The 13596-nt window shown below is 48.3% G+C and overlaps 6 protein-coding genes across 6 annotated transcripts; 4 read left to right on the top strand and 2 right to left on the bottom strand.

Moving 5' to 3' along the window:
• Nucleotides 1-325: 325 nt before the first annotated feature.
• Nucleotides 326-811, top strand: SPPG_01967 (uncharacterized protein; the record flags this gene model as incomplete). The annotated part of the gene is made up of 1 exon (XM_016750273.1): nucleotides 326-811. One exon carries the CDS (start codon nucleotides 326-328, stop codon nucleotides 809-811), a length of 486 nt encoding a protein of 161 aa, XP_016610925.1.
• Nucleotides 812-967: 156 nt separating this feature from the next.
• SPPG_01966 (uncharacterized protein) lies at nucleotides 968-5031 on the bottom strand. Its single transcript, XM_016750272.1, has 8 exons — nucleotides 4740-5031; nucleotides 4375-4550; nucleotides 2413-4315; nucleotides 2182-2349; nucleotides 1956-2106; nucleotides 1515-1883; nucleotides 1341-1454; nucleotides 968-1276 (listed from the first exon to the last, which is right to left on the bottom strand). The coding sequence occupies exons 1-8, from the start codon at nucleotides 4853-4855 to the stop codon at nucleotides 1118-1120; spliced, it is 3156 nt and encodes a 1051-aa protein (XP_016610924.1). The 5' UTR covers nucleotides 4856-5031; the 3' UTR covers nucleotides 968-1117.
• A 216-nt stretch (nucleotides 5032-5247) lies between these two features.
• On the top strand, nucleotides 5248-8975 carry SPPG_01965 (STE/STE11/CDC15 protein kinase). The gene is made up of 19 exons (XM_016750271.1): nucleotides 5248-5320; nucleotides 5442-5477; nucleotides 5544-5842; nucleotides 5971-6080; nucleotides 6163-6229; nucleotides 6293-6397; nucleotides 6454-6795; nucleotides 6853-6899; nucleotides 6965-6984; nucleotides 7050-7117; nucleotides 7178-7272; nucleotides 7336-7480; nucleotides 7552-7651; nucleotides 7711-7739; nucleotides 7800-7840; nucleotides 7915-8009; nucleotides 8077-8111; nucleotides 8174-8275; nucleotides 8342-8975. The coding sequence occupies exons 3-19, from the start codon at nucleotides 5732-5734 to the stop codon at nucleotides 8861-8863; spliced, it is 2034 nt and encodes a 677-aa protein (XP_016610923.1). The 5' UTR covers nucleotides 5248-5320; nucleotides 5442-5477; nucleotides 5544-5731; the 3' UTR covers nucleotides 8864-8975.
• SPPG_01964 (uncharacterized protein) lies at nucleotides 8833-10002 on the bottom strand. The gene is made up of 5 exons (XM_016750270.1): nucleotides 9839-10002; nucleotides 9608-9770; nucleotides 9406-9539; nucleotides 9270-9346; nucleotides 8833-9195 (listed from the first exon to the last, which is right to left on the bottom strand). The coding sequence occupies exons 1-5, from the start codon at nucleotides 9958-9960 to the stop codon at nucleotides 9095-9097; spliced, it is 597 nt and encodes a 198-aa protein (XP_016610922.1). The 5' UTR covers nucleotides 9961-10002; the 3' UTR covers nucleotides 8833-9094.
• SPPG_01963 (porphobilinogen deaminase) lies at nucleotides 9563-11348 on the top strand. The gene has a single exon (XM_016750269.1). The coding sequence runs from the start codon at nucleotides 10149-10151 to the stop codon at nucleotides 11190-11192; it is 1044 nt and encodes a 347-aa protein (XP_016610921.1). The 5' UTR covers nucleotides 9563-10148; the 3' UTR covers nucleotides 11193-11348.
• Nucleotides 11349-12244: 896 nt separating this feature from the next.
• SPPG_01962 (uncharacterized protein) lies at nucleotides 12245-13547 on the top strand. Its single transcript, XM_016750268.1, has 6 exons — nucleotides 12245-12460; nucleotides 12531-12650; nucleotides 12724-12829; nucleotides 12899-13041; nucleotides 13113-13233; nucleotides 13290-13547. The coding sequence occupies exons 1-6, from the start codon at nucleotides 12253-12255 to the stop codon at nucleotides 13501-13503; spliced, it is 912 nt and encodes a 303-aa protein (XP_016610920.1). The 5' UTR covers nucleotides 12245-12252; the 3' UTR covers nucleotides 13504-13547.
• Nucleotides 13548-13596: the final 49 nt, after the last annotated feature.

Here is a 13596-nt window from a genome sequence, read left to right as displayed (position 1 = left end):
GTCGCCCTACAAGAGCGACAGCCATGCCTCACTCGAAACTGTCACATCCAAGTACCCACACACGCTCAAAACCAATGCCAGTCACGCATTGAGTGAAAATGAGCCCGGCAGCGCTGATGCATCCAGTTTTCGTTTTCGTTTAGACAGCAATCCTAACAGAGAATCCCTTGCAACCACCGCCAATGTACCCTCCATAAACCTCAGCAAAATCAGCACACCCCGTTCGAGCATATCCGCCATCTTTCGATACACTACTCGTCCTACCAGCGGACCATGCTCCACATCATCTTCATTATCTGATCACCCGGCTTCAATCAGCAGCACCATGGCCATCCACAATTGGCGACTGCATAGTCAGGACGGGAGTATGACTATCCCAGGGACAGTCAACATGGATGATACGAGCAGTTTGCGATCGGCGTCAATGTCAGTTGGGAGCGGAACTATATCCCCTATTCGGGGCAGTATTACAGCGTTGTACCATTGGAGATTGGGAAAACACCGGGGTGGTAGTGAAATGGATAGTTTGGAGGAATCCCGATCAAGAGTTTTGTCGTCTGTTGATGGGGAATTGATCTCTCCTGTTTTGTCATCATCTTCTATGAGGGTCGTAGCAGATGGGAACCTCCCCAGCCCCGTTCCACATGCCCCTGCAATATTGCCGCCTGTCCAGACGACAGAGAGAATGTTGGATGAAATGGATGTTGGAAGAATGGTTGGGTTGTCTGCTCTTTCGAATCCAGAGACTGAGAGGGATGTGAGCAATGAGGCAGATGGTATCGCAAGGAACGTCTCCGTGGTTGCATCCTAAGTTCCCCTGCGACCAAATCTACTGAAACGTCTCTGCATGGCGCATTGTATTGCTATTACGCGAGTCCTACGTCTCGTTATAGGCAGGTTCCTTACTGTAGATAAGTCATAATGACAAATGTAGAATGTAAGAGATAGCTGTAGCGGATAGAAGGAATAGGAAAGAAGAGCAATCACCAATGCAGAGTCGCCGTTCTATTATATACAGATCACTTTTGCAAAAAGGCCCCCACATTAAACATGTTCACACAAAAATATAGACTTGACAGAACCAAAAACATGCCTAGACACTCTAAAAGGATGTGCGCTACTTTGCCCACCGATTTGTATAGTCCAGGTACGACTCCCATATTAGTCCTTCCCCGTCGGCCCCATCGTTATCCGTGCCACCCACAGACGTCCGTGTGCTCCGCGTGGGTCGCCGGGAGGACATAACTTCTTGTCGGGCAATCGCTGCAGTGATGTCCTACAGAAAGGTAAAGTTGTAAATACGCTGGGTAGGATATCAAGACGTCAATTATCGGACAAACCTCATTGCGTCGTTGCATGCCTGCAGTGATGTGCTCTGCCAGTCGCTCTACCGTGGTCTTGAGGCTCAACTCCCGTACACCGCGCGGATCCAGCCAGGTAAGAAGCTGTTCGATCTGAATATCAAATGTCAGCCAAGAGACCCGAGGATGAGACATAGTGCAATTCGCTTATACCTGATGTGGCTCGCTATAGAAACCCCACACACCATGCGTCAGTCCTTGCTTCACAACATCCTGCTCGTCATCCTGAAGGATTGTTCTTGGTTCCAAGCCGACGTCCTCCACAAAAAGCCTGCCTGAAACCCAATCCAATTGCCCCGATTGAGCCTGTCCTCCTCGAGCCCTAGTCTTGCTCTTTGCATTATTCGCGTCGGTCTCGAATGATGACCCGAGTGATGGATCAAACCACCAATACCGATTCCAATATCGATCTCGACCGAGTGGTTTGAGCCGTGAAGCGGCCGTCAGGACGCGCAGTTGATAGTCGACCGTCAACTCGCGGCGAGCAAGGACTCGTTCCTGTTCCTCAATCTTTTTACGTTCCTGTACATTTGTCGTTGATCTTTGTTAAAAGGGGCAGAAAAAGAAAGTCGCAGTAAAATGTTTCCGCCTCACCTCCGCACGCGCTCGTTGCTCCTTTTGTCGGGCTCTGCTGTGGCGTCGCATTTGTTCATATTCTTGCCGCCTTCGACGGTCTTCCTCCTCCCGTCGAGCCTGCTCCTCCCTCAGTTTCTGCACACGTGATGTATGCCGTGACCTGGACGCCCTAAGTTCTCGTGCATTAGAAAAAACCACGAATATACAGCGAGGGAGTAACACCATCCTGTGCACAGATAAATACCTAGGCGACTCTTCATCTGAACTGTTTGAGCTTGAATTTCCAGCGTCGTCGATGACCTCTTGCCCTTCTGAGGCACCAATCAATGCTGACGCAACAACACCATTTTCGCCGTCATTCAATGGTGAATCCCCACGATCGCGACTCTCAAACTCAGCGCGCATGATTAAGCTATGACAGCACAGAGAGTCTATAAGACAGCCGTTCGAAGCCGATAACATGATAAAAACTTACAGATCTTTGCGTTCTTTCGCTATTTCTCTTTTTTCCTTTTTCAATTCGAAACTTTTTTCGATACACTCATCGACATATCCGCGGATGAGAGAGCTTTGTCCCACACAATCGCGCACCAGAAATGACAATAGCTCTAACCGGTCATTACAACTGAGAGAGAGGAATCCAGACTCCGTGGACTGGCACAATCGGTCAAAGGCCAAAGCAGCGTCGGCTTTCGCTTTAGCTGCAGCTCGAGTTTTCGATCGAGACCCATTGGCCGGTATAGTGTCAACTGGCTGACGAGCGCGACGCTTGCTTCTAGTCGAACCCTGTTCTTCCTTCTTATCGAAAACAAAGTCATCATCCTCATCATCTTTGCGGCGCCGTTTCCGTAGGCCAAACGGTCGAGGCACATCCTCTTCATCATTGTCTGTTTCCATGGGTGTAACGTTCCGCTCCGGCGTTGCACTTCCGTTGATATCTATATCTTCCTCCTCCATCGCGATATCATCCTGTTCATCCGTTACATCAACTTGGTCCTCTTGTTGTCTTAGGCCGCCTAGTAAGTGAGATACAATGGCCCATTTGCGCGGGAAGCGCTCAAGCTGTAACCAATCTCTTACGACTCCAGCGAGAACAATCTCCCAGGCTTTCAACCGGCCGGCCCCGGGACCCTGTTTGCCAGATCCATAGGCGTTCACTTTCTGCGATTCGTAACCTGTGGACCATCTCCCCGGTTCCCACTTCCACCACTGATCCAGTGCTGCCTTCTCATCGTCAGTGAGCGCCTGATAAACAGCTTTGTACTGTTCCACAGCTTCTCGTTTATCGAGCAAGAACAATTCACCCGGTGTCGCTTTAGTGGGATCAATGCTCGCAAAGTCCGGTATTGGAATGACATGAGTAGCACTTGCGTCCAGTTTATTGCTCCACTCCTGACATGCTACAGCAAGAAGAGACCCGAATGCCTCGTGAATTAGGACTGCCCTCGGATGTGCAGCTTGATGTGACAGTGATTTGATGAATTCGTCCAAGGTAAATGGATACAGTTGAAGTGGCTTTCCATACACAGCGAGGAATGTCCATACTTCCATTAAAGCGGTTGTGAGGTGCTCGGGTATTTCGCCAAAGTCGCGGGAAGGTTCTGGACGGTCCGGTATCCCTAGACTCTTGGGACGAGGTGCCAATTTCAATAACTCTAGGTCTTCCATTGGAAAGCGCAATGGCTTAGCTTTCGATTTCGGAGGGGTTTCCCCCCGCTTAGAAGTCGATGACTTTCTTGATCGGCCTTTCTTCTTTAAATCATCATCCAGTTCCGAATCATCGTTGGCCCTTTGTTTACCTTTTCTTGGACTTCCCTTATCGGTACCACCATTGTCAGCGGCCTTTTTCTTGTGAACGGGCTTGGTATCACCCGTAAGCTTCCTATGTCGCTCGTCAAGTAGCTCTCGTACTGCGGGAGGTGGAGTATCGGGAACGCTATACCGCTTAAGGAACTCTGACCTCACTGTCCACGGTGCCCCAACCCACATATCCTTCGTCGCAACATCTCTAATAAATTTCTTGAAGTTTTGTTTCGACAAGATCTGACGATCACGTTTCAGCTGTGAAGCGGGAAGTTCATACTCGACAGCGAGATCCCCATCCATATCTTCCATTGACAGTAGTTCATATTGATCATCCACGAGATTGACACGATAGCGATATCCACTTTTATCGTTTCCCTCTACATCGACCCCTTTATCATTCGCGCCATTTGTGTAGACGAACCCGTTCCCGTCCCGGACATTGCGAATCTCCTCCAAGACTTTTGCAAGCGCCAGCGTGCCTTCAACGTCAATATAGATATACTCTCCCACAAATATTCTGTCTTTGAAAAAATCATATAAATGATCTACAAGAGAATTAAGCTTCTCCATACCTAACATAAACAATTGGATGAGCAGGACTTTTGCGGAATCACAACAGAAACATACTCACTGTAGTGAATGATTTCCATAGCAGGTCTACGCCAGACCTCAGGAAAGTTCTCTTCAACTCTTCTTGTGGCTTCCTGTTCAGATATGAGAGCATCCTCATAGGTTAGGTTTGACCGGCCAGTTTTAGCGCAAGCGAATTGTTTTTTTCGAAGAAAATTGTATCTGGCGACGTAATCTCTGCAACAGAAAGTAGTCTAGTCATTCAACAGTGCACATATCCACGCAAAGACAATGATTTTTCGGCGACTGCTGCTCCCGAATGCGCAGGATCTGACCCGACATGGCATGTCAAGGACCACACACAATCGAGTAGAACGCGACCGCGGAGGACGACGCCAATATATATGTCCCCATTCTGATACTTACTCGTAATTCTGAAAGATTTCTCCCGTCGTTCGTACTTGCCAGACCTCTTCACCGTCACCTTCAGGCAGGGTTGGAAGTGGTAGAATTTCCACAGGTTTCCTTTTGTGTAGGGGCATCTCAAAGATTATGCGCTGCAAAGCCGGCAACTACGTTCGAGTTCTGAGCGTGCGAAACGCAAAAATAGAATTCTTTGGGGTTCGATGGAGGTGGCGGGGAAAGAGCTTCCAAATGGTGATCTCGTTATGCTTGAGGCAGCGAGCGCTGCGTCTAGCCGTTATCAACAAAACTCTGTGCCAGTGCGAGACCAAAATATCACACAGTTGCTGTTGAGAATAAATCCGTAACAAATGTAAAAAGTTCAAGCGATGACTTTAATGTTCTGCTATTCAACAACCTACAGATCCAAAAGGGAAGAAATCCTACGGGTGTCGCGACCTTCTGTAGGTGCTAAGCCCCTTTGACTAAGCATCGCGGTTGTTTGGGTCTTCATGGTAGAGTAATCCATCGAGCTTTAGCAAGAAACCTGTCAAATCTCTTCCTTTGCCGGGCAACAGGTCGTTGTTTCGACAGTAGCCAACAACGTACGTATTACATGCTGCTTGTCCACTGACGTCAAAGAAATGAACTTGGTCAGCTCTTTCGGGGCTGCCCAATTGATTATGATTGTCATCGCTGATCACTAATGTTCAATGCACTTGCCAGGACCTACACCGACTTGCCCGCCGCTGTATTCTATTGGTATAGCCTATTGCGTCTTCATAATATGTATTAGTCAAAGTTGACATGCTTTGTCCCACCTGCAAGGTGACAGCTGGCCGCACCGCAGCATCTATCACGTTGCCAGCGAACCGCTTCCTCCTTCACCCATAGACTCGAACAGCGCACCATACGGAACTACCCTTGTTCGTCAACCGTCATTACCCCGATTGCCGAAAGGACCGCGGGCTCCTAGAACACTGAAGCGAAGGTCCACCGGTGCACTCTGCCAATTCATGACAAAGGTTGCCCCTGACTCCGTTGTTCCACCTCCCGACGTGTCTACACCGGCGCTTTCCGAGGAGGGGGCCGCTCTCGACAAGGTAGCGCAGAAACGAGCTGCTCAGGTGAGGATTTGTGGGATGGACTACTGTCAACATCAGCCACTTGAGGAAAGCCCGGCTATCTTCGGCGACTGTTGAATCACAAAGGTTTCCAATGTTCCAGTGCTCATGATGATTCCTGAATTTAACAGCACTTGGAGAATCAGCAAGCGGCAGTAGACTTTATAGAGACAACCATAGGAAGAAAGCTGGGGAATGACAGCTTGCACGAGTCCTTACGAAATGGTGTCGTTCTATGCGAGTGAGTCATAAGACTCCGACTTTTGTTTCAAAGTCTATAGCTAGCGTCCTCATGGTGTTGAATCACTGCTTCCCTTTTCTAGGCTCATGAATAAGCTGAAGCCTGGGAGTATTTCCATAATCAGCACGAGAGATGCCCCATTTCTGCAGGTTCGTTGGAGCTAGCCAACCAACTGGCTGTTGAAGCACCCCTAACTGAAAATTCCTTGCCAGATGGAGAATATCAATCGCTTTCTCACTGCGAGCAAAAACCTTGGTCTGAAAGGACATGAGCTCTTTCAAACTGTCGACCTATTTGAGGGGAAGGACATGCAGCAGGTGAGATTCACGTGTATCCTAGTCGACGTGAGGGTAGCTGACTGTCTGTGATGTAGGTGATCATCACCATCCTCACCATCGCACGGGTCATTGCGGGATCTCCTCTAAAATCTCGGCCACCTGACGAACTGAACCCATATCGGAATGAGGTGATAGTATCTGAAGATGCACCACCCCAGAAACCAGTTCCTGTCCATACCAAGTCGATATCAGTATCACATTTTGGGAACACTAGACCGGTGACGCCCTCGGGGATGAAGAAAGCAGATTCAGACCGAAACCTCCGAGCACCACGAACAAGAACTGAGTCACCACACCGATCTAGTCGACCCGGATCGAGAGCAAGCAGCGTTCGGGGATCCAAGACGCCAGCGGAGAGGATCACTCTGGGGCCTTACGTGAGTGGTGCTCGTCATGTCCTGATTGAGATTCCCAACTCAGGTCTAGTGGTTTAGCAATTGGGAAGCAGTATTGGGAAGGGTCAATTTGGAACGGTTTACCAGTGAGTACAAGGATATGTCGGCTCCTTGCGGATCCATTTTCTAACTTACTCTGGCTTGTTATCAGGGCATTGAATATGGAAACTGGTAAGAAATTGCCCAAACCGAATAGTCCACCTCAGACTGGATGCTTACTCCGGACTCAACCAAAGGGCAAGTGGCGGCCATCAAACGCATTCCATTGGCTGACCGTAAAGAACAGGGTGTACAAGAGCTCATGGTTTGTCGTTGTCCAGTCATTGATATCCCTAGACTTGGACTCACCGCTAAAGTTCTACAGCAAGAGGTTGAACTCCTGAAGTCGTTGACACACCCTAATATAGTCAAGTACCTGGGTTTCGTCCTTCAGGAAGGATATCTAAACATCATTTTGGAGTAAGTGGATAATTTGTGGGCCATTCATCTTCATTGACTCACTCATGGGGTGTCACGGTATAGGTTCATGGAGTGTGGTTCGCTACAAAGCGTAATGAAAAAGTACAACCTTCTGATACCCGAAAAGCTGGCTGCAGTTTACGTGGAAAACATTTTGGAGGGACTTCAGTACCTGCATGAAAAGGGTGTTGTCCATTGTGACCTCAAAGTATGTGCGTCATTTTAGGAAGGAATAATTTCCGTTCTGTGAATAACATGTGCATTTGATGTACTATACAGTGTGCCAATATCCTGACAACCAAGGACAGCACAGTGAAGCTGTCCGACTTTGGAGTATCAAAGCAACTTAATGGCGTGGGGGAGGACGAGCAAGCTGTCGGTTGGTATACAATCCGTCTGCGATTTAGAATCGTTTCGTATCTTATTCATTTCTTGCAGCTGGTACACCCTACTGGATGGCACCCGAGGTATGTTCCGAGTGATATAGAGCAGCTTATGGGTATGTAGGTCATATATCTGTCGCACAGATCATAGAGTTGAAGGGCGCATCGACGGCGTCAGACATTTGGTAAGCACTCTTCGTCGTGTTTCCGTTTTTCCTGCCAAGCACAATTCTCTAACATTGCCTCTCACTCTACATAGGAGTCTTGGATGTACTATAATTGAAATGATCACCGGAAAGCCTCCATATCTGGATCTGAAGAACCCGATGACTGCCTTGTTCCGTATTGTTGAAGGTACACACTGATTCATTCGCGCTGACGAGATTCGGAAAAGGATAGTAGCTGACGTACACGTCTGCAGATGACTCTCCACCATTGCCGGATGACATATCGGATGTAAGAATGCACAGCATCTGTTGCTTGCAAGCGCGAAGCTCAAACTACCTAACCACATATAGGATCTTCGGGACTTTTTCGACAAATGCTTCCAACGTGACGTTGACAAGCGATGGACAGCTAGTGCCTTACTGAAGCATGATTGGATACGACTGAAATACCAGGTACGGCGTAGGATACCTCTCTTCTGAAGAACCCAACACCGATGTATGGATTCTACGCAAAAATAGGACCCGGATACCGCGGAAGAAAGCGCTATGCTCCTCGAAGTCGGAACAAGAATGATCCAAGAAAATGCCATGACCCCATCAATACCGCAATCCATGGATACCATCCCCGAACCTACACCTAGCTTTGACCTCGAAACTCCCGAAACATCTAGAACTCCAACGATCCGCGAAGATTCTTTTTGTTCATCACAACAACCATCAACGTCTGCTGCATCAATGAGCTCGACACCAAAGGACTCACCACTACCCCCTCCCAATTCCACTCCACCCAGTCTGCCTGACCTTGGCACAAAGCCCGACTCGAGCAGCGACACCTCAGCCCTTCCAGTGGTGATGCGTCCTTGCCGATCTGCACCTGAAGTACACAATCCTGCTGATACTCACGTGTCGATTACAGAATCTTGCAAAGACGACGTCCACCGGGACGAGAAAATGAAAGGGAAAAAGAGTACCAAAAAGGCAAAGAGGAAATCACTTCCTGGGAGTTCGAAGGACAAGGACAAGGATTGTTTGGTGATGTAGTAGATAGACAAAAGGCAATTGGATATAGATGGTTTCTTGCTCGGTCAATTGTGACTTTTTTTTTTCCTGCCCTTCTATAATAAGAATACCTAATTACTGTTGTGATACCCGCTCCTCCAAGCGCTTCCAAGCGGACATAACATATCGCAGTAACATATTCCAGAACTGAGCATTTGACACCCTTTCACTAACATAACTTATCATATTATTCACAAACCCCAACGACAGAAGCTAGTAATCATCATCGTCCGACTCATCCTCCCTCGACTTGTCCGGAAATCCGAATATGGTCTTTCTGTGCGTCAGATCCATTTCAGACTCCGGTATCACCTCTGATTTGACATGGAGCAAAGGCAGTGTCAACAATTTGAATTACGAGAGCACGTCATCTAATTCAACTACTCACTCGTCTTCTTTAACCATTCTTCTATTGCCGATGTGGGTACATTGTCATTGTCTCCTACATCCTCAAATCCAATTAATCTGTGAAAAGGAAGGTCAGTGAGGTCGACGGAGCGCGATTTTCAGAGACAATGTCGCACCTATCCACAGATACCCCATCTATGAACGGTATTACACACGGCAACACTTTGACCTGCAATCGTTCGACCAAAAATGGCGCGTTTTCCACGTCGACCCGAATGAACCGGGTTCTAAAGTGTTTTCTTGCTAGTTCCTTCAATGCGCAGCCACAGAATCAATAAGTGAACACGCTCACGTATACGAGAACACTGGTCTGCTCACCCCTAAATGCTTATCCATCAACTGACAACGCCGGAAATCTTTATGCGCAAAGTGCACCACACAGTGTTTTGTCGTTGTTGTGATATTCAGTACCGCTTTTTCTGTGGAGACCGTGTCATATGTGCCGTGTGAGCTATTTCGCATTTCTTGAACCTTTGTCATTCTGCGTTTAAAGGAGAGTGAGAATTTCACGGAGCGGGAGACTGCAAGTATTCTGAGGGTAAAACTCACTCACGCTTCAGTTCCTCCATCCGAAGTTCACGGTGGGACGCGAGGAATTCGTCGTCGTCGCGTTCCAACTCCGCGAAGAGGGAATCATTGTCGGAATCAGAATCAGCTGTGGTTGTGTTCATTTTTGTTCACACTTTTTGGTTGATCGCAAGCAGAATTAATTGGGGACGGGTGTGTTGGTGGTGAAAGGGCAGGGGGGGAGGATCACGCAGGTCCACTACGGTAGTCGTGGCAACACTTTGTGTCACCAACTCTTTACTAGGTGGGATGTCGGATTTGCCCCAACTTTGTTTACCTGTTTATTGCTGCAATGGCATCCCAATCTGGAGCCGCAGCGGGTGCCGCACCCGGCAGCCGACGAACGCACTTTGTGATTGGCACCCGCGAATCTCAGCTCGCTATGGTCCAAGCGGAATTTGTCCTAAACCGTCTACGGAACATGCACCCTCAATACACCTTTGCCATCTACGGCATGACAACCAAAGGCGACAAAATTCAGGACACTGCCCTGTCGAAGATTGGTTCAAAGTCCCTCTTCACAAAGGAGCTGGAGGTAGCTTTGGCCGAAGGCACTGTGGATCTTGTCGTACACTCCCTCAAAGACTTGCAAACCGTGCTGCCCGAGGGAATGTGCCTTGGCGCCATAACGGAGAGAGAGGACCCCAGGGATGCCTTGGTTCTGTCATTGAAAAGTCAATCTGAGGGCCTAAAACAGCTTTCCGATTTGAAGGAGGGCAGTATAGTTGGATCTAGCTCAGTCCGACGCATAGCGCAACTGAAGCGTCGATTTCCACACCTTGTCTTTCAAGATGTTCGAGGTAATTTGAATACTCGGCTAAGCAAGCTGGATGCACCTGAAGGGCCCTACGCGGCTATCCTTCTTGCCTACGCGGGTTTGCACCGATTAGGCTGGGATGACCGTATTTCACAAGTACTGGGCCCCGAAACAATCTTGCATGCTGTGGGGCAAGGGGCTCTTGGGATCGAATGCAGAGGGGATGACGCAGAAACGTTAGAATTGCTTCAACCGCTAGACCACTGGGAAACACGTCTAAGATGTACAGCGGAGCGGGCGTTCATGCGGTTCTTAGAGGGTGGATGCAGTGTGCCGCTTGGCGTGTCAACAAAGTACGCGGGCGGCGGGGAGCTTTTAATGACTGGCTCCGTATCTAGCTTGGATGGGACGGTGGAGATTCGTGAAGAGGATAAGTGTATTATTGAAGGGCGAACTCGGGAAGAAGACTTGAAAGCCGCGGAAGCACTAGGAGAGCGACTTGGGGCGGCATTGGTGGCCAAGGGCGCTCGAGAGATCTTGGAAGAGATCAAGGCGAAGAGGGTTGTCTTGGTTGACTAGCGAGCGGTATGACACTGATACAAAATTCATTTCACTAAAATAGACGTCACAAACATATCCAGTTCTTTTGGTTTCTTCCAGATCAAAAAAAACCAGGTTTGAAGCAACCAAATACAATATGAATAACTACTGTCTAATCTTCTATGCAATACTCGGTATACTGTACATGAATAATGTTGTGAACTATCCAGCGCGCCCTGATGTTATGCGCATGCACGCGCATATGGTTAATGATATTTAAATAAGATGTTCCACCTTGCTCATCCAAAGAACGAGTCCCACATCTCGACCCCGTAGGCACCGGTTGTTCCCATTACGCAAGCCAGGAGACCAATGGGCCCAATTCGTCGAGATGCTATTGTCGACCGAAGGAATAAAGAAGTATATACTACTCCCCAAGCTGGATGTACATGTCCAATTAGTACGCTGACAGGTTGTGGGCTATCAACACAATAAAGTACCTGTCGCGGTAGACGTGCCATTATCAAGATCATGCAAAAGTACGTAGCTGATAGGAGAGAAAAGGTGGATACATATCAAATAATTTACGAATGCAGTAGCCACTCGAGTGCACACCTTGCCCCAGCAAATATCGCTCCGAATCCGACCAAGGGAAAATATCCAGGCCACCCTCTTCCTCCTCGCAGCGCTGGAATTGCAGATGCAAAACCTGAAACAGATATATGGGATCACAAATGAGCCAAGGAAGGCCATCCTCCGCAATGCACTTGTCAGAAACCTCACATACACAAAGCAGATGTTGCCATTGCAGGGTACGGTGTCAGTCCCGGGCGTTGCGCTAAAGTTGTCAGTGAAGGATATCCGCGGGAAACTAACTGATCGGATGCTTTAGAAAGCAAGTCATGGGCTCGTTCGGAAAGGGTTGGACTGTCAGACGAGGACGAGGACGACGTAGTTGGCATTGCTGTGATCTACAAAATGTCAAGAGCGCTGCCTTCAACATCATCACCTAATCAGATTCGTTTCGATGGCAACAAGGACTCCATTACGATTCCCTACACGTATTGTGTGGTCTGTGATCTCAACATATCCCCCCATTATGGACGACTCAACACCAGCGTCCGTTCAGAATGGAATGGACGTCGACACTCCCCCATCTGTGACCAGCACTCCTGCTGTCTTCTCTCTCGATTCCGAAACTTTCAAGAAAATCCATCCAACAGAATACCATCGCCGCTTTCTATCTCAAGGCGTACGACCGGACGGCAGGACTTTGTCAAGGTTTAGAAAAGCCAAAATTACTGTTGGTATGGTGGACGTGGTTGATAACTGTTAATCCAGTCTGTTTGAATCGGACGATTAATTCCATCTCTAAAGGTGCGATAACCACTGCACATGGGTCGGCTATGGCGAGGTTGGGAGAGACAACGGTGGTGTGTGGGATAAAAGCAGAAATAACAGAGCCAAAAACTGGCGCGCCGAGGGACGGCTTTATAGGTTGGATTCGTGCATCTTTTGCATACGTTTGCACTATATGATGCAAGTCGGTCCTGATTGTGACTTTTCATAGTTCCAAATTTTGATCTGCCACCTCTATGTTCTCCGCAATTCAAGCCAGGACCGCCGTCCGAACTATCCCAAAGTATCAGCGAATACATCAACCGAGTACTGGAAAGGTAGGAGAGCATGCCAGCGCCGTTTATGCCGGCTGTTCATTGACTTTACTTTTGCACTTGCCTCGGTAGTTCGAAACTGTTAAACCTATCGGATCTCTGCATAGAGGAGGGACGTGCGGTTTGGGTCTTATACGCTGACATAGTCTGCTTGAACTATGAGGGAAACGCGATGGATGCGGCCATGCTTGCTTTAGTGGCTGCTTTGAAACATGGTAAGGATAAGTTGCCTGTCCATCTGCGATGGATCTGAAATGCTGATGACAATCACGACCACGTATCACAGTTCGACTACCCACAGCGACATTTTACGAAGCAGACAACGCTGTCAGAGTAAAGGAGCAGCGAACAATTCCGCTTAAACTCTCACGAACACCAATATCTGTGACATTCGGTGTCTTCGATGGGTAAGTCGTTCGAAGCTCTGTGACTACTCCATTGGTATTGACAAGATCTTTTGCAGACAATTCATCCTTGCCGATCCCGACATCGAAGAAGAACCCCATCTCTCTTCACAGCTGACTGTGATTATCGAGCAAAATGGTGGTCTTTGTGGGATGTTGAAACCTGGCGGTTCTGCATTGGGTCAGGAGACATTAACAAGTTGTTTGGAGGCAGCAAGAACCAGGGCTACGCATATACTAGGGATTTTGGAAGGGGCTTTAGCAGAGCGATGAGGGCTTAATATATTTATGAACATATGGGCACTGTCATGACCCACTACGTTAAGTTGCAAGGTGAATATCTCTCATAACGGGAGCTCTGGGCGA

The sequence above is a fragment of the Spizellomyces punctatus genome, assembly GCF_000182565.1.
Source record: "Spizellomyces punctatus DAOM BR117 chromosome Unknown supercont1.3, whole genome shotgun sequence".
NCBI lineage: Eukaryota > Fungi > Chytridiomycota > Chytridiomycetes > Spizellomycetales > Spizellomycetaceae > Spizellomyces > Spizellomyces punctatus.
Note: the sequence above shows the minus strand (reverse complement) of the source record. Positions and strands in the feature narration are given on the sequence as shown.

Bases quoted from the DNA above. Each gene is read 5' to 3' on its own strand.
- SPPG_01966 (XM_016750272.1), bottom strand. From the start codon at position 4,855: ATGCCCCTACACAAAAGGAAACCTGTGGAAATTCTACCACTTCCAACC. The intron at 4,316-4,374 runs GTGAGTATGTTT...TGTTTATGTTAG, and splicing joins TATGGAAATCATTCACTACA to GTATGGAGAAGCTTAATTCT. The intron at 1,455-1,514 runs GTATAAGCGAAT...TTTGATATTCAG, and splicing joins TCTATAGCGAGCCACATCAG to ATCGAACAGCTTCTTACCTG.
- SPPG_01965 (XM_016750271.1), top strand. From the start codon at position 5,732: ATGACAAAGGTTGCCCCTGACTCCGTTGTTCCACCTCCCGACGTGTCT. The intron at 5,843-5,970 runs GTGAGGATTTGT...TGAATTTAACAG, and splicing joins CGCAGAAACGAGCTGCTCAG to CACTTGGAGAATCAGCAAGC. The intron at 6,398-6,453 runs GTGAGATTCACG...TCTGTGATGTAG, and splicing joins AGGGGAAGGACATGCAGCAG to GTGATCATCACCATCCTCAC.
- SPPG_01964 (XM_016750270.1), bottom strand. From the start codon at position 9,960: ATGAACACAACCACAGCTGATTCTGATTCCGACAATGATTCCCTCTTC. The intron at 9,540-9,607 runs GTGAGCAGACCA...TGCGCATTGAAG, and splicing joins TGATGGATAAGCATTTAGGG to GAACTAGCAAGAAAACACTT. The intron at 9,196-9,269 runs GTGAGTAGTTGA...ATGTCAAATCAG, and splicing joins AGAATGGTTAAAGAAGACGA to AGGTGATACCGGAGTCTGAA.
- SPPG_01963 (XM_016750269.1), top strand. From the start codon at position 10,149: ATGGCATCCCAATCTGGAGCCGCAGCGGGTGCCGCACCCGGCAGCCGA.
- SPPG_01962 (XM_016750268.1), top strand. From the start codon at position 12,253: ATGGACGACTCAACACCAGCGTCCGTTCAGAATGGAATGGACGTCGAC. The intron at 12,461-12,530 runs GTATGGTGGACG...CCATCTCTAAAG, and splicing joins AAAAGCCAAAATTACTGTTG to GTGCGATAACCACTGCACAT. The intron at 12,651-12,723 runs GTTGGATTCGTG...GACTTTTCATAG, and splicing joins GCCGAGGGACGGCTTTATAG to TTCCAAATTTTGATCTGCCA.